The sequence below is a fragment of the Lithobates pipiens genome, unplaced genomic scaffold (assembly GCF_037356315.1).
Source record: "Lithobates pipiens isolate NorthernLeopardFrog02 unplaced genomic scaffold, aLitPip1_a1.2 Scaffold_16, whole genome shotgun sequence".
Lineage (NCBI taxonomy): Eukaryota > Metazoa > Chordata > Amphibia > Anura > Ranidae > Lithobates > Lithobates pipiens.
This window is the reverse complement of record NW_027507748.1, coordinates 538,867,756-538,893,767: the sequence shown is the minus strand read 5'-3', so window position 1 is coordinate 538,893,767 and position 26,012 is coordinate 538,867,756. Positions and strand designations below refer to the sequence as shown.

Genomic DNA, 26,012 nt, shown 5'->3' with positions numbered 1-26,012 from the left:
GAGCAGACTTCAGGTAGTAAAGAAGCCAACTGAAAACCAAGGTCTGTATAGCAAGCTACGTCACCCCTCAGGGTAGCCGAGGACCCTGCTCACAGAAGACGATCGTCCAAGCAGCCCAGGACCGCAATCCCCAGCTTACGTAGCCACGCCAGAACTGGGGCTAACACCTTTGTGAGTACGCGAGGAGTGGAAGCGAGACCAAAAGTCAACACCTCAAGCTGAAAATGCTCTTTTTCCCCCCACAGTAAAACGTCGCTCTTAGTCGATGCCCCCCCTACCCCGGTGAGGGCTCTTAGTCGATGCCCCCCCTACCCCGGTGAGGGCTCTTAGTCGATGCCCCCCCCTACCCCGGTGAGGGCTCTTAGTCGATGCCCCCCCCACCCCGGTGAGGGCTCTTAGTCGATGCCCCCCCCTACCCCGGTGAGGGCTCTTAGTCGATGCCCCCCCCACCCCGGTGAGGGCTCTTAGTCGATGCCCCCCCCTACCCCGGGGTGAGGGCTCTTAGTCGATGGCTCTTAGTCGATGCCCCCGCTCCCACCGTGAGGGCTCTTAGTGGATGCTCCCACCGTGAGGGCTCTTAGTGGATGCTCCCACCGTGAGGGCTCTTAGTGGATGCTCCCACCGTGAGGGCTCTTAGTGGATGCCCCCCACCCCCCCCCTGGTGAGGGCTCTTAGTGGATGCCCCCCCCACCCCCCCGGTGAGGGCTCTTGGTGGATACCCCCCCCCACCCCCCGGTGAGGGCTCTTGGTGGATACCCCCTCCCACCCCCCGGTGAGGGCTCTTGGTGGATACCCCCCCCCACCCCCCGTGAGGGCTCTTAGTGGATAACACTACCCCCCACCCCGTGAGGGCTCTTAGTGGATAACGCCACACCCCCTCCCCCCGCGTGGGGGCTCTTAGTGGAGTAAGCTCACCGACAGCTCTGGTCACTACTAATATTCAGAAACCAGAGTGCAGATACCACTTCAGCCTAAAGATGGCCATGTGCCTCTAACTTCAAAGATAGAAGATGTTGGGGGGAATTCAATAAAGCTGCAGCACCACTTTTCTGGCGTAAACTGCTTTTAACGCACTGCGCCTAATTTATAGAAATCTGCTACAGTTTTGGTTCTAATAGCGTCTCAGGCGGCTAAATCATATCGTTTTAATTTGTTCCACTTCTTTGCGGTGGTGTAACACCCGCAACAATATTTTAAATAAAATACCGACAGTTTGTATCTCATGAAAGTGGAGCCAATTAACACAAAGTTTCTTTTGGTGTACAGAAATATATTTTGCAAAAGTGTTTCATGTTCTAAGCCACTCATGCCACTGCATCTCTAAGAAGCGGCTCTTTTTTTGCCTAGAAACTCCATACCATGTTAGACAATGTATGCACACTATGGCTTTTTCTGAAGTTTAAAAGCATATGCTCTTATAGGGAGAAAAAAAAATCCCAAACTTGTGTTTTTGAGAGGAGCTTTCGACCAGAAGAGACATGGCCAAAAATGCAAAAAAAAAAAAAAAAAAAAAAAAAAAACACAAAATGCATATGCTCAAAAAAATAAATATGCTGAAATCAATAAAAAGGTGCACAAAAAAAGCTCGATTTTAGGCAGAGAAATAAAAGCTCAATGCCAGTAAAATCAGCTTTTTTTAAGCTGCAGTGTGCATGAGCCCCAAGAGTGGCACAGCATGCACCAAAATCAAGCACAGGTTCTAGACAAGTACATGAATTTGGGGCATGCAGTGTCACCTTTGGAACATGAGACCCTTCTGGCTTTCTCCCCCGGTCAGAGAATTTACCCTAATGCATGGTTTCCATTGGTGAGCCAGGTCATTATATTAACTGATCTGATTGAATGGTATAAAACACAATGCCATAATTCATCAAAATATGGAGTTGAATAGGTGCCCATTTCACACAAAAAAAAAGTTGTGCATGGGTTCTAAGATTTTCAAGTATGAATGCTCTAAAGCCCCCCAGACTGTACTGCTCATTATCTACAGATAATAAAAAATATAAAAAAACACTACTTTTTGTAAACATCGCATGCAGTCGATATTCATAAAAATTGTGTTATTAAAGCGGTTATAAACCCTTACAACCAACTTTGACCTACAGGTAAGCCTAGATTAAGGCTTACCTGTAAGTCCAATAAATATCTCCTAAACCTATACGGTTTAGGAGATATTTACAAAAAGACAGCCACCACTGTCTACGGCGCATGCGCCGTAGACAGCGACGCGCAGGCCACAAATCGCGGCGATATGCCGCGAGTGTCGGCTCCCATGCGTGGGAGTGACGTCATCGCTGCTCCGGTGAATCACAGCGCCGGAGCAGCGAGACCCGGAAGTCACTCCGGGATCCGTGGCAGACATGAAGACGGAGGACCACTTTGGGGGCTTCGTTCTCAGGTAAGTTATTCATAATGAGCTAGTATGCTATGCATACTAGCTCATTATGCCTTTGCCTTGCAGGTTGCATATTTTTTTTTTTTATTATATACACATACTGTATATATACACACACAGTTTTGCTCATAAGTTTACATACTCTGGCAGAATTTATGATTTCTTGGCCATATTTCAGAAAATATGAATACCACAAACTTTTTTCACTCATGGTTAGTGTTTGGCTGAAGCCATTATCAACTGTGTTTACTCTTTTTAAATCGTAATCACAACAGAAACTACCCAAATGACCCTGATCAAAAGATTACATACCCCAGTTCTTAATACCGTGTATTGCCCCCTTTATCAATAACAGCTTGAAGTCTTTGGTGGCATTTGTGAATGAGGTTCTATCTTCTCAGATGGTAAAGTTGCCCATTCCTATTGGCAAAAAGCCTCCAGTTCCTGTAAATCCTTGGGCTGTCTTGCATGAACTGCACGTTTGAGATCTCCCCAGAGTGGCTCAATGATATCGAGGTCAGGAGACAGAGATGGCCACTCCAGAACCTTCACTTTATTCTGCTGTAGCAAAATGACAGGTCAACTTGGCTTTGTGTTTTGGATCATTGTCATGTTGGAATGTCCAAGTACGTCCCATGCCCAGCTTCCTGGCTGACGAATGCAAACGTTCCTCCAGTATTTTTTGATAACATACTGCATTCATCTTCCCATCAATTTTGACCACAATTCCTGTTCCTTTGTAGCTCACACATCCCCCAAAACATCAGCGATCCAGCTCAGGGTTTTACAGTAGGAATGGTGTATCTTTCATCATAGGCCTTGTTGACTCCTCTCCAAATGTAGTGTTTATGGTGGAGACCAAAAAGCAAAGTTTTGGTCTCATCACTCCAAATGACTTTGTGCCAGAAGGTTTGAGGCTTGTCTCTGTGCCGTTTGGTGTATTGTAAGCGGGATACGTTGTGGCATTTGTGTAGTAATGGCTTTCTTCTGGCAACTTAACCAAGTAGCCCATTTTCTTTAAGTGCCTCCTTATTGTGCATCTTGAAACAGCCACACCGCATGTTTTCAGAGTCTTATATTTCACCTGAAGTTATTTGTGGGTTTTTCTTTGCATCCTGAACAAATTTTCCTGGCAGTTGTGGCTGAAATTTTAGTTTGTCTACCTGACTGTGGTTTGGTTTCAACAGAACCCCTTATTTTGCACTTCTTGATTAGAGTTTGAACACTCCTGATTGGCATTCTCAATTTCTTTGATATCTTTTTATATCATTTTCCTGTTTTATACAGTTCAACTACCTATTCCTGCAGATCCTTTGACAATTCTTTTGCTTTCCCCATGACTCAGAACTTAGAAATGTCAGCACAGCACTGGATGAAAGCTGCAAAAGTATGTCAGGAGTCCAGAAACTCACTGACCTTTTACACACACAAATTACAAACCGATCACAGGCCAGGATGGTTACCTTTAATAGCCATTCAAATGCCTTTGTGTCAAATTGTGTGCATGTTATCAGGCCAAAATCAACAGGGTATGAAAAACTTTTGATCAGGGTCATTTGGGTAGTTTCTGTTGCCATTATGATATAAAAATAGTAAACACAGTTGGTTGATAATAAATGGCTTCAGCCAAATACTAACCATGAGTGAAAGAAAAGCTTTTGTGTTATTTATATTCTCTGAAAAATGGCCAAAAAATCTAATTCTGCCAGGGTATGTAAACTTATGAGCACAACTGTATATATGTTTAATGCTGCCTTCCAAAGACCATGTGCTTGCTCCTAAACTGAAAAGTTAGCAGTAGTTACTCATATTTACACTGGACATTTCTTGTGATTTTTTTAAAGAGGTTTAAAAAACCCTTTCCGACTTCAATGCCCTACTGTAATTGGATTAGTCAGAGTAGAACAGTTGTCACAACTCTAGTAATGTCCTATAATTAACATTTGTTTTAAACACATTTTGTGACATGGTAACTAGATTAAGGTGACAATTAAGCCTAGTACACACGGGCCTAATGTCAGGTGGCATTGACCGGTGCAATAGAAACCAGCCAACATTTAGCCCCTGTATACTGCAATTGGTCTGACAGTCTGTCAAAAGGGGCATGACTGAAAAAAGGTCCGCTGATCGGTTCCCGACCAGCGCTCTCAGCCAATGGCTGACAGTACTGGCTGGCGTGTTCTGGCGGTGGGCGTATCCCAGTCAGAACACAATAGCTCAGCAGGGGAGATCGCCGTACTAACATTGGATAGTTAGTACAGTGTCTCCTCTGGAGCGACTAGTTTATATTTTTTCATGCAGTCCTGCAGGGTTGGAATAATAAAATAAAAAATGCAACTACTAGTGGAGTAGGCTTTACCCAGGTGGCTATAAATGCTGAAGATTCTGACACTACGTTTAACTGAGAAAGCCAATTTAATCATTGGTGAAATGACTTCCTCTGAATAACCAAAGTGGAGAGGTGGGTGAACATCATGATCTTCACTTCAGCCAATCAGAAGGAGCATTACATTTACTAAAAAAAATAAAAAATAAAAAAAAAGTTACACGGAAAAAAGGTGAAGTCCCTGGTACTGCTTCCTGAACACAGTGCTGCTGACTACACGGCACAAGCTACTAGAGTCTAAGCAGCAGTTGGTCTGTTCTGGAAATCTGATATTTTTTAATAAAGTTCAAGTAGCCTAAACACCTTCATTGTTTTATCAGTCAAGTGTTGCTGGTGGGTGTCTACTTGTGTATGTCACACAGTGCCAGCGATAAATGTACGTGGAGGGCAACACAAGTAGCAGGTCACCATGGCTCTAAAGTACTCCAATTATATACAGGCCTCTTAGTTTGTTCTAGTAAGCTGAAAATGCAGGCATGGGATATGTAAACTAATATAGAATTATGAACTCTAAAAAATGTATACATTTACAGTACAACATTGTATAGCCAGTAAAGTGACCAGACTTTCTGCAGTGTGATAAGCCAACAGCAAGCACCGACCTCATAACTTTGCCACCAATTTGGTATGTTAGGCCGTAATTTCTGGTCGCATACTACTTTGCGCATTTCTTCAATAGAAGGATCCGACGGTACCAAATCATAGTATGGAAGCTGATATTCTTCATGAAAACCTGTAAATACATATATGTACGTCATAATAAAATAAAAACATGACACATGCTGCTCTGACAAAAATTCTATTTGCAAACAGATGAACCTAACTATAGGACATACAAGTCCATGGATAACACTTTGGGGTATAGCTATACAACATTAAATTGCTCACACATTGTCCCACACAATCATGCTGGCTGGATTCATTTTTCCTGTATTTTCCTGAATAGAACACCTGTGATTATCAGCTGCGGACCAGAAATCTGCAGTTTTCCTAATAGCTAAATGAGAAAATGTACTACTTTGTGGCCACTATATAGAGCTGACAATCCTAGGAATTCAAAAACTGCAGGGCTAATAATATATACTACAAGAATCTGTGTGCGCTTCATCCAATGTTTTATAAATGGGTCTCTAGGAGTACATATCAAATATATTTCACAGAAAAGGAACATCTAGCACATGCCACCAAGTAGATGTATACTTTATTGTGCAAAATTATACAGCACTAATAATTGTTCTGTCAGAAGTGGGATGCCGTGTGCTTCAATCCTCATTAACATGGTAGTAAAACATACCGCTTTACTTGCGAGCACATGCGTCAACATCACTGCTACTAAAGTAAAAATTCCTAATTGGTGCACATTTAGGAGACATTTACTGTACCTAAAAGTAGCCCTTATTACAGGCTTACCTATAGGTATAAAACAAAAAAGCAAACTTTTCTACCACTTTAATGTCATCAGCTGGTACTCTGACAAATTGAAAACTGGAGCATGTTACCCATTTCATTGGCCCACAGGATGTAGTGCTTGGGTCTGATCAGCCAATACCCAAGTCCAAACATTGGAATTAATCACCTAAAATGAAAAAGTGCAACTTCTGGTGCAGCCTTGCATGGTAGCCAATCAGCTTCTAACTTCTGCTTGATCACTTAAAGTGTACCTTCAGTCATTTTTTTCAACTTTCCGTCTATTAAATCTTCTGCCCTTGTTGTTTTAACTTTAGATAGTATAACTTTCTTTCTGCCAGTAAATACCTTATACCCCTTTCTTGTCTGGAAATTAGCCTAGGCTAATTACCTCATGCACAGCTCGCTCTCTGTCTCCTGAGAGTTTGCCAGGAAGGGAGGGGGGACGAATGGTAAGAGGGCCAATGAAAGGTGTGCCTCTGTGTCTGTGTAAATCCAGGAAGTAAACAGACTGAAGCTTCAGTTGCCCACAGTTAAAATGGCTGCAGCCAGACTTAGTGGATGTAGAGTTCTGCAGCATATTTTGGCCAGTACAGAATCACAGTACATATAACATATGCAAAGTGGTTGGAGGAATCTTCAGAATGGCAAAGATTTTTAATACAAATTATGTGAGCAGACTGCAGTTCCTCTTTAACCAGTTCAGCACTGGAAGATTTTACCCCCTTAATGACAAAGCATTTTTTGCAATACGGAACTGCGTCGCTTTAACTGACAATTGCGCGGTTGTGCGATGCTGTACACAAAATTGATGTCCTTTTTCCCCACAAATAGCTTTCTTTTGGTGGCACTTGATCACCTCTGCGGTTTTTATTTTTTGCGCTATAAACAAAGACTAACGATTTTGAAGAAAAAAAAAATATTTTTACTTTTTGCTATAATATCCCCCAAAAATACATTTAAAAAAACACAACAAAAAAAAAAAAAAAACAATTTCTTCCTCAGTTTAGGCTGATATGCATTCTACATATATTTGGTAAATAAATATCTCAATAAGTGTATAATTGTTTGGTTTGCGCAAAAGTTATAGCGTCTACAAAATAGGGGATAAATTTATGGCATTTTTATTATTTTTATATTAGTAATGGCGGTGATTTTTATCAGGACTGACATTGGACAGACACTTTTGACACTATTATTGGACCATTGACATTTATAGAGCGAGCTAAAAATAGCCACTGATTACTGTGTAAATGTCACTGGCAGGTAAGGGGTTAAACACTAGGGGTTAAATGTTCTAACTGTAGGGGGGATGGGCTACAACTGACACGACAGATCACTGCTCCCGATGACAGGGAGCAGTAGATCCCTGTCATCACTAGGCAGAACAGGGAAATGCCTTGTTTACATAGGCATGTCCCCATTGCAATAGTGTCTGTGGGACCTGCAGGCACACTCCTGTGGGCACGCCATCCTGCTTTTGTGGACTGACGGGTAAGTCAGTTTGCGCAGGAGTGCCGGATGACAAGCGGTTAAAAAACAAAAACAAAAAACACAAAAGCTGATTGGATTCTATGCAGAGCTGCATCGGATTTTGCACCCTCCAGTTTTAGTAAATCAGCCCCACTGCCATATAGGGAGAGAAGCAGGTCATAACCTGTGTAAAGGTCTATCTTTTATTAGGTGTTTTTGAAGCACCCAATTAGAGCCATAGGCTCATAATAGGCATCAAAAAAGCTAAACAGCGAGGTCCATGCTTGCCGCTCGCAGTTCACCCGGCTGTGTTAGAAAAGTGAATGAATATTGGCTTTCCTAACACTGAACCTCCTCTCCACCAATCAAGTGCTTGGGTCTGTTAACCTGTCACTTGATTGGCTGAAACGACAGGCAATGTGATTGGATGCCTACAGGCATCCAATCAAAGGAAAGGACGGGAGGAGAAGACGGGAGAAGACATGGAGGAGCATGGAGCACACCACCCGCCACCCCAAGACAGGGTAAAGTGCTAAGCAGATGGCAGGGGCTGGGGGGGCAGCATTCTTGATGGGCACACTGAGGCTGTAGTTTATCTTTTTTTGGCCTCCCTCCCACAAAAATTTTCAGCACCAGCCGCCACTGGTTGGGGCTAATCGAGGTGTGTGAGAGATATACAGTGCCTTGCAAAAGTATTCACCCTCCCCCGGCTTTTTACCTTTTTTTACATTACAGCCTTTAGTTTAATGTTTTTTTAATGTTTTTTTTACTTTGAATTAAGTGATGGATCAGAAAACAGTCTAAGTTGGTGAAGTAAAATGAGAAAAATAAATACATAAAACGATTTTTCAGAAATAAAAAAAACTGATAATTGGCATGTGCATATGTATTCACCCCCTTTGTTCTGAAGCCCATAAAAAGCTCCGGTGCAACCAATTACCTTCAGAAGTCACATAATTAGTGAAATGATGTCCACCTGTGTGCAATCTAAGTGTCACATGATCTGTCATTACATAAACACACCTTTTTGAAAAGCCCCCAGAGGCTGCAACACCTAAGCAAGAGGCACCACTAAACAAACACTGTCATGAAGACCAAGGAACTCTCCAAACAAGTGAGGGACAATGTTGTTGAGAAGAACAAGGGTTAGGCTATATAAAAAATATCCAAATCTTTGATGATCCCTAGGAGCACCATCTACCGACGGAAGAAAGCCATTACTTTCAGCAAAAAACAAAATGGCACGTTTTCAGTTTGCGAAAAGGCATGTGGGAGACTCCTAAAAACGTATGGAGGAAGGTGCCCTGGTCTGATGAGACTAAAATTGAACTTTTTGGCTAAAGAAAACGCTATGTCTAGCCCAAACCCAACACATCACCCTAAGAACACCATCCCCAGTAAAACATTGTGGTGGCAGCATCATACTTTGGGGATGTTTTTCAGCAGTCAGGACTGGGAAACTGGTCAGAGTTGAGGGAAAGATGGATGGTGCTAAATACAGGGATATTCTTGAGCAAAATCTGCACCACTCTGTGTGTGATTTGAGGCTAGGACGGAGGTTCACCTTCCAGCAGGCAATGACCCCAAACACACTGCTAAAGCAACACTTGAGTGGTTTAACCAGTTGCCGACCGCCGCACGCCGATGTACGTTGGTAGAATGGCACGGGCAGGCATAAGGACATACATGTACGTCCCTTGCCTCCCGCGGGTCGGGGGCCCGATCGGGCCCCCGCCCGGTGCCTGCGGCGGTCGGTTTTCGTCCGGGAGCGATCCGGGACGAGGGGGCGGCCATTCATTCATGGCCACCCCCTCGCGATCGCTCCCGACGAATAGAAATCCCCGGTGACATCACTTCCTCTCCTGTAATGTAAACACAGGAGAGGAAGTGATGTATTCTCTCCTCCGTGTCGGTATTTTTCGTTCCGACACGGAGGAGAGCGGATCGGTGAGTTGCACCAACACTCTACACACACAGTAGAACATGCCAGGCACACTCACACCCCCCCTTTACCCCCCGATCACCCCCCCAATTACCCCTGCCCCCCAGTCACAGTGACACCAATGTCATTTTTTTTTTTTTTTTTGCATTGGTGTCATTTGTGACTGTAATAACTGTTAGGGCAGTTAGGGTTAGCCCCCTTTAGTTCTAATGTACCCCCCTAACCCCCCCAATAAAGGTTTAACCCCGTGATCACCCCCCGTCGCCAGTGTCACTAAGGCTGGGTTCACATTGCAGCGGTTTATGAGAACGAATGTGATTCGCACCGCACTGCAGTGCAAATCACATCCGATCTCTGTGCGATTCGAGTTCAGCCATTCGCCGCACCCGCCGCAAATTCGCACGGGACCCTTTTTTTGGCCCGCAGCAGAATCGGATCGCATGGGTGTTCACACCATGCGATCCGAGTTTGCAGATCGCACTGCGATATGCGAACTGATCTGGGGGTGTCAGTAACATTTCACTGACACTCCCAGCAGTTCGCATAGGGCAGTGTGAACTGCCGCCGGGAGGCATGCGATGCGGGAACCCGCCGCGGATTCGCGGCGTTTCCGCATCGCTCCAGTGTGAACCCAGCCTAATAAGCGATCATTTTTCTGATCGCCGTATTAGTGTCACAGGTGACGCTAGTTAGGCAGGTAGGTATTTAGGTTCGCCGCAGCTTTTTATAGCGCCAGGGACCCCCATATACTACCGCATAAAGCCCCCTGATTGCCCCCTAGTTAACCCTTTCACCAGTGATCACCATATAACTGTTACAGGTGACGCTGGTTGGTTAGTTATTTTTTTATAGTTTCAGGGCACCCGCCATTTATTACCTAATAAAGGTTTAACCCCCTGATCACCCGGCGGGTGTCATTTGTGACTAATAACTGTTAGGGCAGTTAGGGTTAGCCCCCTTTAGTTCTAGGGTACCCCCCCTAACCCCCCCAATAAAGGTTTAACCCCGTGATCACCCCCCGTCGCCAGTGTCACTAAGGCTGGGTTCACATTGCAGCGGTTTATGAGAACGGATGTGATTCGCACCGCACTGCAGTGCAAATCACATCCGATCTCTGTGCGATTCGAGTTCAGCCATTCGCCGCCCCCGCCGCAAATTCGCACGGGACCCTTTTTTTGGCCCGCAGCAGAATCGGATCGCATGGGTGTTCACACCATGCGATCTGAGTTTGCAGATCGCACTGCAATAGGCGAACTGATCTGGGGGTGTCAGTAACATTTCACTGACACTCCCAGCAGTTCGCATAGGGCAGTGTGAACTGCCGCCGGGAGGCATGCGATGCGGGAACCCGCCGCGCATTCGTGGCGTTCCCGCATCGCTCCAGTGTGAACCCAGCCTAATAAGCGATCGTTTTTCTGATCGCTGTATTAGTGTCACAGGTGACGCTAGTTAGGCAGGTAGGTATTTAGGTTCGCTGCAGCTTTTTATAGCGCCAGGGACCCCCATATACTACCGCATAAAGCCCCCTAATTGCCCCCTAGTTAACCCTTTCACCAGTGATCACCATATAACTGTTACAGGTGACGCTGGTTGGTTAGTTCTTTTTTTATAGTTTCAGGGCACCCGCCATTTATTACCTAGTCTCACTAGTGTACCCCTAAATTTAGGGGTGTCTACTTTCCAAAATGGGGTCATTTGGGGGGGGTTTGTGCCATCTTGGCATTTTATGGCCTTCAAAACTGTAACGCCCTTAGAAAGCCTGAAGGCGGTGCTTGATTTTCGGGCCCCGTACGCGGCTAGGCTCCCAAAAAGTCCCACATATGTGGTATCCCCGTACTCAGGAGAAGCAGCAGAATTTATTTTGGGGTGTCATTTCACATATGCCCATGGCATGCGTGAGCAATATATCATTTAGTGACAACTTTGTGAAAAAAAAAAAAAAAAAAAAAAAAAAAGTTTGTAATTTTCCCGCAACTTGTGGCAAAATATAAAATATTCCATGGACTCAACATGCCTCTCAGCAAATAGCTTGGGGTGTCTACTTTCTAAAATGGGGTAATTTGTGGGGTTTTGTGCCATCTTGGCATTTTATGGCCTTCAAAACTGTAATAGGTAGTGAGAAGTGAACTCAAAAATTTACGCCCTTAGAAAGCCTGAAGGCGGTGCTTGGTTTTCGGGGCCCCGTACGCGGCTAGGCTCCCAAAAAGTCCCACATATGTGGTATCCCCGTACTCAGGAGAAGCAGCAGAATTTATTTTGGGGTGTCATTTCACATATGCCCATGGCATGCATGAGCAATATATCATTTAGTGACAACTTTGTTAAAAAAAAAAAAAAAAAAAGTTTGTAATTTTCCCGCAACTTGTGGCAAAATATAAAATATTCCATGAACTCAACATGCCTCTCAGCAAATAGCTTGGGGTGTCTACTTTCTAAAATGGGGTCATTTGTGGGGGTTTTGTGCCATCTTGGCATTTTATGGCCTTCAAAACTAATAGGTAGTGAGAAGTGAACTCAAAAATTTACGCCCTTAGAAAGCCTGAAGGCGGTGCTTGGTTTTCGGGGCCCCGTACGCGGCTAGGCTCCCAAAAAGTCCCACATATGTGGTATCCCCGTACTCAGGAGAAGCAGCAGAATTTATTTTGGGGTGTCATTTCACATACGCCCATAGCATGTGTGAGCAATATATCATTTAGTGACAACTTTGTGTAAAAAAAAAAAAAAATTTTTTTTTTTGTCATTATTCAATCGCTTGAGGCAAAAAAATAAAATATTCAATGGGCTCAACATGCCTCTTATCAATTTCCTTAGGGGGTCTACTTTCCAAAATGGGGTCATTTGGGGGGGTTTTGTACTGCCCTGCCATTTTAGCACCTCAAGAAATGAGATAGGCAGTCGTAAACTAAAAGCTGCGTAAATTCCAGAAAACGTACCTTAGTTTGTAGATGTGACAACTTTTGCGCAAACCAATAAATATACAATTATTGACTTTTTTTTTACCAAAGACATGTGGCTGAATACATTTTGGCCTAAATGTATGACTAAAATTGAGTTTATTGGATTTTTCTAATAACAAAAAGTAGAAAATATCATTTTTTTTTCAAAATTTGCGGTCTTTTTACGTTTATATCGCAAAAAATAAAAATCGCAGAGGCAATCAAATACCATCAAAAGAAAGCTCTATTTGTGGGAAGAAAAGGACGCAAATTTTGTTTGGGTACAACATTGCATGACCGCGCAATTACCAGTTAAAGCAGCGCAGTGCCAAAGTGTAAAAAGACCTCTGGTCATTTACCAGCAAAATGGTCCGGTCTGAAAGTGGTTAAGGGGAAACATGTAAATGTGTTGGAATGGCCTAGTCCAGTGATGGCGAACCTTGGCACCCCAGATGTTTTGGAACTACATTTCCCATGATGCTCATGCACTCTGCAGTGTAGTTAAGCATCATGGGAAATGTAGTTCCAAAACATCTGGTGTGCCAAGGTTCGCCATCACTGGCCTAGTCGAAGCCCAGACCTCAATCAAATAGAAAATCAGATTTAAAGACTGCTGTTCACAAGCGCAAACTATCCAACTTGAAGGTGCTGGAGCAGTTTTGCAAGGAGGAATGGGCAAAAACTCCAGTGGTAAGATGTGACAAGCTCATAGAAACTTATCCAAAGCAACTTGGATCTGCGATAGCTGCAAAAGGTGGCTCTACAAAGTATTGACTTTAGGGGGGTGAATAGTTATGCACATTGACTTTTTCTGTTATTTTATCCTATTTGTTTGCTTCACAATAAAGAAAAAAAAGAAAAAAAAACATCTTCAAAGTTGTGGGCATGTTCTGTAAATTAAATGATGCAAATCCTCAAACAATCCATGTTAATTCCAGGTTGTGAGGCAACAAAAACAAAAAAAATGCCAATGGGGGGTGAATACTTTTGCAAAGCACTGTACAGTATGAATATCATTTTGCTCCTTCACCCTCTCTGAGCTTTGAGGTTGAGGAAATGAGAGAGGCAGAATGCAAAATAAATTCAGGTATTTGGAATAAAACAAAAAACGAAAAAAAGAAAAAAAAGATTTTAGGGTGTATTTTTGAATACAGAGCTGCATATTTGTGTCGTTTATAACTGCCTGGAGTTCAGCTTTAAGAAGGTAATCTCCATATGTAATGAGAATATATGTTCAAACATTACATAGACAGGTATTGTTTTGTAATGCACAAAGGGAATTGAAAAAAAACAGATAACACAGTTTAGTGCACAGTAAGTTACAAGAACACAAGAATTCTGACAGGATCAACAGATAACTGTGTGCAGAAAATGTACTTGGCCAGGAAAAAGAAAATGAATGGGGCAACCGCATCTAAAGACTGGTGAGCTGCAATATATTGCATTTTCATGCTTCCATTTAGATACACTCATAAAATGGTTTATCTGTAGTGGAAATCATAGCAAGCCTTCAAGTCATACAGCACCCCACTGGCTGATTACGGATTTTAACCTAAATACACAGAAAAAGAGCCCTAATGCCTTGAAAGCTTGCTATGTTTTCAACTGCACTTAGGCATTAAGGGAATATTTTCACCTATTCCTATTTTTAGAAAATTTACCAATGTAATATGTCTATAATTTCACTTTACTAGATTTTTTTTTTTTTTTTTTTTTTTTTACAACTTGCATTTTAACAATAGATATCCACAGATGTAAGAAAAGAAACATACCTCCGGCGCTGCATCTACGGGCAATTTCCCAGTAAACTAAACCCAGAGCATAAATGTCAGCACACTTGAATGAGTCGAAATGTTTCATATTTATAGTTTCATCCAGCACCTCAGGAGCCATATATCTACACAATGGAAAAACAAAAATATTTAGCAATTTTTCTTCACACTGGTCTTCGAGTACCACTAAAGTGTGGGTTTCTTTTTTTTTTCTTTTTCTTTTTTTTTACAGTATGGGAGATGCACAAGCGTATTAATGTGTTTAATATCCTGAATCAACCCTGCTCAAACAAGTCAGTTGCAAGTTTCCAAGTGCGAGTTTCATATTGCTCTTCAACCACCACTAGAGGGAGCTGAGCACTCTCCCATACAACCCCTTCCAAGTGTTATACTTTACGTGTCACCCACTCCAGCAAGATCTTCACCAAGCATATAATATTCTTTAATTTCAATGGAAAGGCCTTTAATGCCTATTGCAAGCCACGCCAAAGGTTGCATACCTATCCTTTAGAAATAAATGCAGACTGCAGCACTAATGTGCAAGAAGCACAGCACCCGCTTGGGAAAATTTTGAGAAATAGGATGTATAGCAAATCTTGATGAATCTGAGACCGGCAAGTACAAAACCTGACATGGATGCTATCGGAGGGGACCTTACCTTAAACAGTTTTAAGTGAAGTTTGTTTTTCTTTAGCTTTTTTTGGCCACTAATGTAACTACTACATCATCGCCAGAACTTTTATATAAACAACCTGCTGGGTGCTGTAGCAGCCAGTAGTCTTTAAAACTTTGAGTTATAGCCATGTAGTAGCAGTGATTTGGGCAGCTTTTATAGCTGCCCCGATCACTTCTAACTGTAAATGAAGGTGTTGCATTATCCATTCGCTGTTCTCCACTAGGTAGTATGAACCTGTCTAATTGACCCCAATGTCACTTTAAAGAGTTCCTGTCAACTGCACTCATATGGCTCATTAGCCCCTTGTGAGAGCAATAAAGCCAAGTAAAAAAAATAAAGGTATTATATACACACACATTATATATATATATATATATATATATATATATATATATATATATATATATATATATATATATATATATATAAATTTTATTTTTATTTTTCAAACCCCTAGCCATACACACCTTCACTACAGTTGGCTGTGCATACATACAGAACAAGATCGAAGCACACATTCATTATCACTGCACACACCAGAATGGGAGAAATTTTACAGTTAACCAAGTTTATGAGCTGTAAAAGCTTTTCAATTTTGGGAGCTCTAGTGTTCAAACACTACCGAGCCCACAATCTTATGCAGCTGCCAGCTAGATCAAAGGAGATTACTACAGTAGTAGCTAGTGGCTTTTTTTGTGTGAATGAGAGCGCCTGGGGAAAAGGAGCAGTGTTGATTATTCACAAAAACACTAGACAACGACAGGACATGGCTGCAACTACATTTGTCAGAGATAAAACTATTGTATTACCTGCCAACAGGTGCGGTGGTCAGCTTGTGTTTTTGTGAATGACCAGTGCTGCTCCTTAAGCACTATCATTCACACAATACAGGACACAAGCTCCTACGGTAGCAATCTCCCTTGAACTAGCTTGTGGTAGCAGGAGATTCCAGGCTCCATTTCAACAGTGGTATGTGAGACATGGCTGTGAAAAAGGAAGGGTATCTAGGTTGCATGGGATTCCACACATTAGCATAACCTACTATTGAATGGGAGGCCAGGCACAGCAGAATCCTCCAAAATGACCACCAGACCTCTACAGAATATTCGATGGCCTCACTAAAACATATTTTTCATGCAACAAGATAGCATTTTGGTTATGCTGTGCTACAAAACATTCTTAAAATATTATAGGTATAATTATCCATCTTAAAAGGTAAGCACATCTGTTAAAATGTTACTATACAATCTCCTTTGAATATACAATACCATGTAGTACAAAGGCCTGCTTGACCAGATAGAATATAATTGGATAATTTAGGTTGGTTATTTTACTCAGCTTTCTAAAATCTAAGATTGTATAAAGATTCTACTATTCAGATGTGACACATGGCAGGATGAAGACTTTGAGCTGACAGATTCTGCTCTTGGGTCAGTGAAGACTTGGAGTTCTGGTTGCTACACATGTTGGACCCAAATTCTCAGTTGTATAAAGGTGTCTGACCAAGTTTAAGGTGTGTGGGTTGGGGTGCGGGGACTACAAAACTAATGAAAATCAAAACTAATCAAAATGCATGAAATAAGGACACCTATTTAAAGACCTAGATATGCAAAAGGTACATTTACTAAAAAAAAAAAAAAAAAAAAAAAAAAAAAAAAAACTTGCTAATGTGTTGGCAAACAATACAATTATCTTTCACATCATCTATGTTACATTTGTAAATGTCACTAATGTTTCAACATTTTCATGCTGCAACAATTTCCTTCACGAGGTGTAAAAAACACAAAAGTACAGCACAAAGAGTGATATGAACAACAGAGCTATAGATCTGACTCACCGTTTGGTCCCCACTCTCTGATTGGGAGCAATGTCTATGGTATCCGTCAGAGAGTCATGGCGCACAGCAAGACCCAAGTCAGCAATTGCACACACTCCATTCTTCTTTACCAGGATATTTTTGGACTTGAGGTCCCTGTGAGCAATTCCAGGCTTTCCTATTGAAAGAGAAATAAAACAGTCAATTTATTCTGTCCTAAATTAAGGAGGCCTAAATCAGGAATATGAAAATGGAGCAATACATGAAGAAAAAAAAGAAAACGTCTTACCCTGAGTTCCAACAATTTCCATATGTAGGTGAGCAAGGCCGCTTGCTGCAGAGAGGGCAAGCTTTATCATCCCCTCAATGGTAACTGTGTATCGGTTCAAATAGTCGAATAGTGAGCCATGTTCATGGTAATCCGAGACAAGCCACAGCTGGGTCCATGTTCCATTGTCTGCAAAATGTTAATCCAATAAACCATTTTACCAGTGGAATTGTAAAACTAATCTGCTTATTAATGTGCTAAGGCGGCTCAAATTTCACAGGGGATGGGTATAAAATGCTGGTTGGAAAATATAGCTTAAGATGAAGAATTTTCTGCTCATCACTTTACAAAGACAATTCTGTCCAAAGATACTTAATGCAAGGATGACAGATCTAGCTCTCCATGCAATGCACTAAAATATCAAGCCTGTGGGCTTTCCTAAAATCATGATTTGTTGATTACAGCATGTTAATATAAATTACCACCATAACTAAAGGTTTTTATAACTAAAGTTTCCCATCGTCAAAAAACGACAGCTCCAAGATTAGGGTCATTGGCAGTGTCTGCCTGCTATACACTTTCGCTTTACAAAAAAAAAAAAAAAAAAAAATCTGCCTAAACCCTCAAAGCATTTGCATTTTTGCATTATGGCAGTCCTGGGAGACGAGACAGCTATGACAGTGCATTATACATTCTGTAGAAATATTAGGGGAAAATTGTAAATGATCATGCATTACTGCAAATGTGTGTCTGTTGCATGTTGGAAAAACCTGTAAAAAAAAAAAAAAAAAAAAAAAAAAAAAAAAAAATTATGACCATCAGTCAAGCGGCAACGAGAAACTGCCCACAGGAAAAAAAAAAAAAAAAAAAAAAAAAAGGTGTTCAGATGTGCAGAGATGATTTTACTGCACTCTGACATCTTTGGTAACTTAACCACTAGGCCTCCAACTTTATGGAGCAGGGTGGGAAAGGTAAGCTGTAGACACATCTGATGCCAGAATATCAGGTAGAAATCAGATAGTTAATATGCCAAACTATCACTTTCCTACAGAGCGCTGGCCAGAGGTGGCTATGGGTGCCACATGGACAACATGGTAGCTGATTGGGGAAGTTTTAGCTGTAGATCTGGCCATTCACACGAAGATTTGAGTGTACAATGCAACAGCAGAGTGATGAAATCTGACAAAAAAAAAAAAAAAAAAAAAAAGCTTTTGCACAGAAACCATTAGCTCTTTCAAGCCAAGGAGATGTCTACAAGGGGTAATACCAAACTTATTTAGGCAGCTGTAAAGGACCTGATCACTTCAACAGCACCAAAAAAATGGTTAGAGGAAGGATTAAGGCCTTTTAAACAAACTGAGGTGATCTGATTTTCTGCACCGGATCATTGCGATTGATGAACCAGTTATATATACAGTATACACAGTTGTGCTCATAAGTTTACATACCCTTGCAGAATTTATGATTTCTTTCCAGAGAATATGAATAACAAACGTTTCTTTCACTCATGGTTAGTGTTTGGCTGAGTGCATTTACCATCAACTGTGTTTACTCTTAAAATCATAATCACAACAAAAACTACCCAAATAACCCTGATCAAAAGTTTACATATCCCAGTTCTTAATACCGTGTATTGCCCCCTTTATCAATAACAGCTTGAAGTCTTTGGTGGCATTTGTGAATGAGGTCCTTTATCTTCTCAGATGGTAAAGCTGCCCCTGTAAATTCTTGGTCTGTCTTGCAGGAACTGCACGTTTGAGATCTCCCCAGAGTGGCTCAATGATATTGGAGGTCAGGAGACTGATGGCCACTCCAGAACTGACTTTATTCTGCTGTAGATAATGACAAGTCGACTTGGCCTTGTGTTTTGGATCAATGTCACGTTGGAGTGTCCAAGTTCATCCCATGCAGCTTCCTGGCTGATGAATGCAAAATGTTCCTCCAGTATTTTTTGATAACATACTACATTCATTTTGCCCTCAATTTTGAACAAATTTCCTGCGCCTTTGTAGCTCACATGCCGAAAACATCAGCAATCCACCTCCATGTTTCACAGTAGGAAGGTGTACCTTTCACCATAGTCCTTGTCGACTCTCAAAATGTAGCGTTTATGGTTGTGGTCAAAAAGCTCAATTTTGGTCTCATCACTCCAAATGACTGTGTGCCAGAAGGTTTGAGGCTGGTTTCTGTCCTCTTTAGCGTATTGTAAGCGGGATACTTTGTGTCATTTGCGTAGTAATGGCCTTCTTCTTGTGACTTGACCATGCAGCCCATATTTCTTCAAGTGCCTCCATATTGTGCATCTTGAAACAGCCACACCCCGTTTTCAGAGTTTTGTATTTCATGTGAAGTTATTTGAGTTTCTTTGCATCCCGAACAATTTTCATGGCAGTTGTGGCTGAAATTTTAGTTGGTCTACCTGACCGTGATTTGGTTGCAACAGAACCCCTCATTTTCCACCTCTTGATTAGAGTTTTAACACTGCTGATTGGCATTCTCAATTTCTTGGATATCTTTTTATATCCTTTTCCTGTTTTATACAGTTCTTTTCCTGCAGATCCTTTGACAATTCTTTTGCTTTCCCCATGACTCAGTCAAGAAATGTCAGTGCAGCACTGGATGAAAGGTGCAAGGGTCTGTCAGGAGTCCAGAAACTCATTGGACCTTTTATATACACACACTAATTACAAGCAAACAGATCACAGGTGAGGATGGTTACCTTTAGGCCCCTTTTCACACTGGGGCGGTTTTCAGGCGTTACAGTGCTAAAAATAGCGCCTGTGTAGCGCCTGAAAAAAACTGGCCCCTTTCACACTGGAGCGGTGCGCTGGCAGGACAGTGAAAAAAGTCCTGCTATCCGCATCTTTGGAGCGGTGTATTCACCGCTCCTACCCATTGAAATCAATGGGACAGCGCGGCAATACCGCCGGCAAAGCGCCGCTGCAGCGGCGCTTTGCGGGCGGTTTTAACCCTTTTTCGGCCGCTAGCCTGGGTTAAAACCACCCCGCTAGCGCCTGCAGACCGCCGCTAAAACGACGGTAAAGCGCCGCTAAAAATAGCGGTGCTTTACCGCCGACGTCCGCACCGCCCCAGTGTGAAAGGGGCCTTAGACCCCTTTCACACCAGGGCGTTTTGCAGGCGCTATAGCGTTAGAAATACAGCGGTGCACTGGCAGGATGTCAGAAAAAGGTCCTGCCAGCAGCTTCTTTGGAGCGGTGAAGGAGCGGTGTGTTTACCGCTCCTCCACCTCTGTTCCCCATTGAAATCAATGGGGCAGCGCTGTAATGCCGCTATTGCGGCGTATTGACTTGCGGTTTTAACCCTTTTGCGGCCGCTAGCGGGGGGTAAAAGCACCCCACCAGCGGCCAAAATGCGCCGCAAATCCGGCAGTAAAACGCAGTTAAAAATAGCGGCGTTTTACCGCCGACGCAAAGGGCGGTGTGGTGTGAAAGGGGTCTTAATAGCCATTCAAACCCCTTTGTGTTAACTTGTGTGCATGTTATCAGGTCAAAATGACCAGGGTATGTAAACGTTTGATCAGGGTCATTTGGGTAATTTCTATTGTCATCATGATTTTAAGAGTAAACACAGTTCACTGATAATAAATGACTTCAGCCAAACACCAACCACAAGAGAAAGAAATGTTTGTATTATCATTCATATTCTGTGAAAAATGGGCAATAAATCATAAATTCTGCCAGAGTATGTAAATTTATGAGCACAACTGTATATAAACATATTGACTCACGCTAGAAGTGTACTGATTAATACATTAGTCATTGCAGCTGCTGTACACTTGATAAACAGAAAAAAAGGAAATTACAGTGCTCACAATAACAGACAAATCAAATTTAATAAGTGAAAAACATCCATATAATTTGTGCAGATTGTGCTCCAATTAATAAAGTGCAGTAGTGTTTTCAAACTTCAAGGTGCATCACACCCCCCTCCTGTGTCCCCACTCACAAGAAATTGACCCCTGGCTATTCAGTCCAGGGATCAATCAGGCTTGAATGTTGGCCAATGGATTATTCACCCAAAAAAAAAAAAATAAATAAAAAAGAAGGAGGAAGGCTAATAGTGAAGTACATTAAGATACGATTTGCACAAACGTGGATAGGTACTTACAGGCTGGCAAATTATAAATCGCATGAGATTTTTTCAATGGTAAGATCAAGTAAATGGAGCATCCAGCGCCTTGAGGGAGGATGAAATGCGTTCATGAAGTTTCCGGTGTTCGAGTCCAAACTACGCCACTTCTGGTTTCCGTGGAAAGCATGCTGGACGTGGTATTTCCTTGTTTTTACCACTGAAAAAATCTAATGGGATTTATAATTTGCAAAGACCCCCCCTCCCACTGCTAAACAAGGAAGTATAAAAAAATTCAATAAAAAAAATATTATATCTATCTGTATCTATATCTGCATCTATATCTGTATCTATATCTGTATCTATCTCTATATATCTATATCTATCAGTGCCTTGCTTTGTGAATTTGAATTATACAATCTTGTTCAATTTCCTTTAGATTTACCTTCAACAATGTAGTGCAAGGGCCTGCCTGAGTGCATGCAAATGAATGTGTTTAAACTTAGCAAAACCATATAAATAGGAGGTCAAACCTAAAAGGAAAATTGTAGATTGTATTGCCAGCTTAGAGTTCACATATGGTACACATCCCTAACTGTGCTGAAAGTTCTGAATAAATTATCAGTAGCAAACACACTGTAGAAGCACCATACCTTTGTTATCTGCGGCAATAAATCCCAAAATATTTTCATGCCGCAACATCACAGTCTGGTAAATCTCTGCTTCTCTGAACCAAGACCTCTCCTCCCTTGATGAGAATATTTTTACAGCCACATCGCCTCCTCTCCACTTGCCACGCCATACTTCACCAAAGCGACCCTTACCAATTATTTCCTGTAAGACAATTGTTCTTGCTACAGTACGCTGAACAAAGAGTGGTAGTCCTGTGGTGAAAAAAAAAAAAAAACACGCTTATCAACTGTTTGCAGATTAAAGTGTAAATCATGTCCAATTATGTATTCATTGAATGGACATTTGAACATTGCTGGACTAAATTCCTGAAATCTTTTTAATAAAATCTCATTATGCCCCGTGCACCATCAGAGAGTGGAAGGTTATACATGGAGATAATCATGCTCTTCTGTGTTGCAATGTCCTTACATGTTCCAAGCAGTGAAAAGAGAAAGGAGATGCTTTAGATACAGAGGAGAGTAAAACTCCCCAGTATGGTTATGCCAATTCATAATACATTTATATATTGGAGACTAGGATTCTAGCAGCTACAGAGCTGCTATAGTGTAGCAACTGTTTTAATGACAAAATTCTCAGAATTGCATATTTTTGTAAGTAAAAACACATTGCATGTCAGTATATGTAGTTCACATGTGTCCCTGGCTAGTTTCTGCTTTTTCAATTAAAGCCAGAAAGGCAAAGATCAGTTCTACTATAATATTCAAGTGCAAAAGACAATTCCAGCACTATTAGCACGTTTTAGTCTGAGGTACAACCTACAGAGTAGCTGATTCTGAGAACATACAGGCACAAGGCCCGTTATCTGGAAATCCATTACCATACTTTAACAATCCAGGAGTGAAATTTTAGGGTAAAAGACATTTGAAAAGACACTGTTAAAAATGTTGCTAGGAACCAGCAGAAGTTTTAGTAGTGCAGGTCAAAAGTAACCCAGTAACAGACCCCATGCATGTTTTTATGTGCATGCATAAATTATATCCCTGCACTGATTTTCTAGAACTCTTACATAACAGCATCTATTACACATCCATATTAAATCCACTTCTGCAAAGTCTCAGCAATTACTAGACATATTTCTCTTCTGACCTTGAAACGATAACTATTTTTAATTGAATTTGATGAAGTGCACTTGAACTAGCCTCCAACTGCACTCAAAAACCACGTACACTTACCCTAAGAGCGCATGCTCTGGTTAGATTCTGGCCACACAGTGTAAATTAAGGTGTGCTGCCTACACAAATTAATGGCTGTACGCATGTACTCGCAAGTAACAGAGTACTCACATGTATGCATATGGGCACACAACTCTGTACGTAGATTTCTGCATCCAGAGCGGTATGCCTTTACACATTAATGCAGGTACTTGCAAATACACTGTAAAGCTCCACACAGCCATTGACTTCTATAGGCAATTGTAGTAGAAGAAAGAGGGAGCAAAACTAAAGCTGCCCATACACCTATAGATTTATCTGCAGATTTTCTGGTTTCTATGGTTAGATGGAAAAAGTGCAACAGATTTATCCATGTATGCTAAACTGTGTGGTTGGAGGAATCTCCAACTTTTACCATCTAACCATAGAAAATCTGCAGGTAATATATAGATGTATGGGCAGCTTAAGAGGACTAAACTTATTCATCTTACATCCCGACAGGGAGAGACGATCGGCGGGGGGATCTGTGCCGATGATCAGCACATTGATTGGAACTGTGCTGACAATCAATGGGCCACCACAGCTGCCCGTCAGTGGCCCCCGTCAGATGTGCACAGCCCCCTCAGTGCCCATCAGTGAAGGAGAAAACATTTTATAACCAAAACAAAGAAAAACATTTTTCAAAAATTTGCATTTTTTAGCTTGTTTAGCAGAAAATAAAAACCCCAGTGGTGATCAAATACCACCAAAAGAAATCTCTATTTGTGGGAAGAAAAGGATAAAGATTTAGTTTGGTACAGTCTTGCACGACCACGCAATTGTTATTCAAAGTGCGAAATCGATGAAAGCTGAAAATTGTCCTGGGCAGGGAGGAGTGAAAGTGCCCGATATTGAAGTGGTTAAAATAAATTATATTGTGTATATGTATATTGTGTATATATTTACATATATATTTACACAACATGGCCTATAAACGTTTTAAGGTCATTAGGTGCTGCAGAAATCCTTGGATAGCTGCATTAAAATAAATCTAAATATACTCGTTCTAGTTCTTAATTACTAAGGACAACACAAAGTGGTTGTAAACCCTTACAGACCACTTTTACCTACAGGTAAACCTCAATTAAGGCTTACCTGTAGGTGCAAGAAATATCAGGCACCGATGTCTACAACGGCGCGCAGTTCGTGGCGGCTCCAGCGCGCATACAGGCGCACGCCAAGCTCCGCAAGTCGGGTCACGGGTCCTGCGGACTCGATCGCTGCAGGGATACCTGTGATCGTCTCCCGGAGAGGAAAAACAGGGAGATGCTAATGTAAACAAGCATCTCCTCGATCTTCCTAGTGACAGTGTCCCTGATCTCTGCTCCCTGTGATCAGGAGCAGAGATCAGTGACGTGTGACACGTAGCCACGCTCCCCCCGCCCCTCTACAGTTAGAAACAGTCCCCAGGACACACTTAACCCCTTAACTGCCCCCTAGTGGTTACCCCTTCACTACCAGTGTCATTTACATGGGAATGAGTGCATTTGTAGAGCAGCGAGTGCTGTATAAATGACAATGGTCCCAAAAATGTGTCAGCCATAATGTCGCAGTCACGATAAAAATCGCTTATCGCCGCCATTACTAGAAAAAAAAAGTATTAAATAAAAATGCCATAAAACTATCCCCCATTTTGTAAATGCTATAACTTTTGCGCAAACGCTTATTACAATTTTTTTTTTTACCAAAAAGATGAATATGTATCGGCCTAAACTGAGGAAAAGAATTGTTTTTTTTTATATATTTTTGGGGGATATTTATTATAGCAAAACTTAAAACAATGCGTCTTTTTCAAAATTGTCACACTTTTTTGTTTATAGCGTAAAAAAAATAAAAACCGCAGGGGTGATTAAATACCACCAAAATAAAGCTGTATTTGTGGGGGAAAAAAAAGGACAATGTTTGGGAGCAACGTCGCACGACCTCGCAATTCTCAGTTAAAATGACGTAGTGCCAAATTGCAAAAAGTGCTCTGGTCAGGAAGGGGGTAAATTCTTCCGGGGCTGCAGTGGTTAATGTGCAATTAGCAGCATGGTGCTTTTGCTTTTTAACCACTTAAGCCCCGGACCATTTGGCTGGCCAAAGACCAGAGCGTTTTTTGCGATTCGGCATGGCGTGGCTTTAACGGACAATTGCGCGGTCATACGACCTGGCTCCTAAACAAAATTGATGTCCTTTTTTCTCCCACAAATAGAGCTCTTTTGGTGGTATTTGAAAACCTTTCCAGTTTATTTTTTGCGCTATAAACAAAAAATTGTCAATTTTGGGGAAAAAAAAGCTTTTTTTTACTTTTTGCTATAATATCCGCCAAAAATGTGTATTGTCTACATATTTTTGGTTAAAAAAAAAAAAAAAACGTAATATGCGTTTGTTTTGCGCAAAATTTATAGCATTTACAAAATAGGGGGTAGTTTTATGACATCTTTATTAATTTTTTCCTATTAGTAATGGCGGCGATCAGCGATTTCTATCGTGACTGCGACATTATGGCGGACACATCAGACACTTTTGGCGCGATTTTGGGACATTTATAGAGTGATCAGTGCAATTAAATTTGCATTGATTACTGTGTAAATGTGACTGGCAGTGAAAGGGTTAACCACTAGGTGGCTCTGTAGGGGTTAAATGTGTCATAAGGAGTGATTTTGACTGTTGGGGGAGGGCCTGTGTGTGACAAAACTGATCACCACTCCCGATTACAGGGAGCGGTGATCAGTGTCACTAGGCAGAACGGGGAAATGCTCATTTACATGAGCATTTCCCTGTTCTCTGTGAGATGATCGCAGGTATCCCCGCAAACAGAGAATGGCGGACCCGCGACTGCATTCACGAAGCTCCCGGCAGCACGTGCCCGGAACTTGCCTCTTAAAGGGCAACATACAGGTACGTGATTCTGCCTGTATGTTCCCTGCTGCCGCAGTATATCTGCGTGAGGCTGTCGGGAAGCTGTTAAATTATCCATCTGTATA

The 26,012-nt window shown here is 41.8% G+C and overlaps 1 protein-coding gene across 1 annotated transcript in view; it reads right to left on the bottom strand.

Annotated features, from left to right (window-relative positions):
- ACVR1B (activin A receptor type 1B) overlaps window positions 1-26,012 on the bottom strand; it is a 92,510-nt gene that overhangs the window by 9,054 nt on the left and 57,444 nt on the right. Inside the window, exons 4-8 of the mRNA XM_077483278.1 lie at window positions 21,814-22,044; window positions 17,093-17,260; window positions 16,825-16,981; window positions 14,312-14,436; window positions 5,384-5,514 (exon numbers count right to left, since the gene is read on the bottom strand). Of these exons, the coding sequence (XP_077339404.1) occupies window positions 5,384-5,514; window positions 14,312-14,436; window positions 16,825-16,981; window positions 17,093-17,260; window positions 21,814-22,044 (812 nt within the window). The remainder of the gene's footprint in view (window positions 1-5,383; window positions 5,515-14,311; window positions 14,437-16,824; window positions 16,982-17,092; window positions 17,261-21,813; window positions 22,045-26,012) is intronic.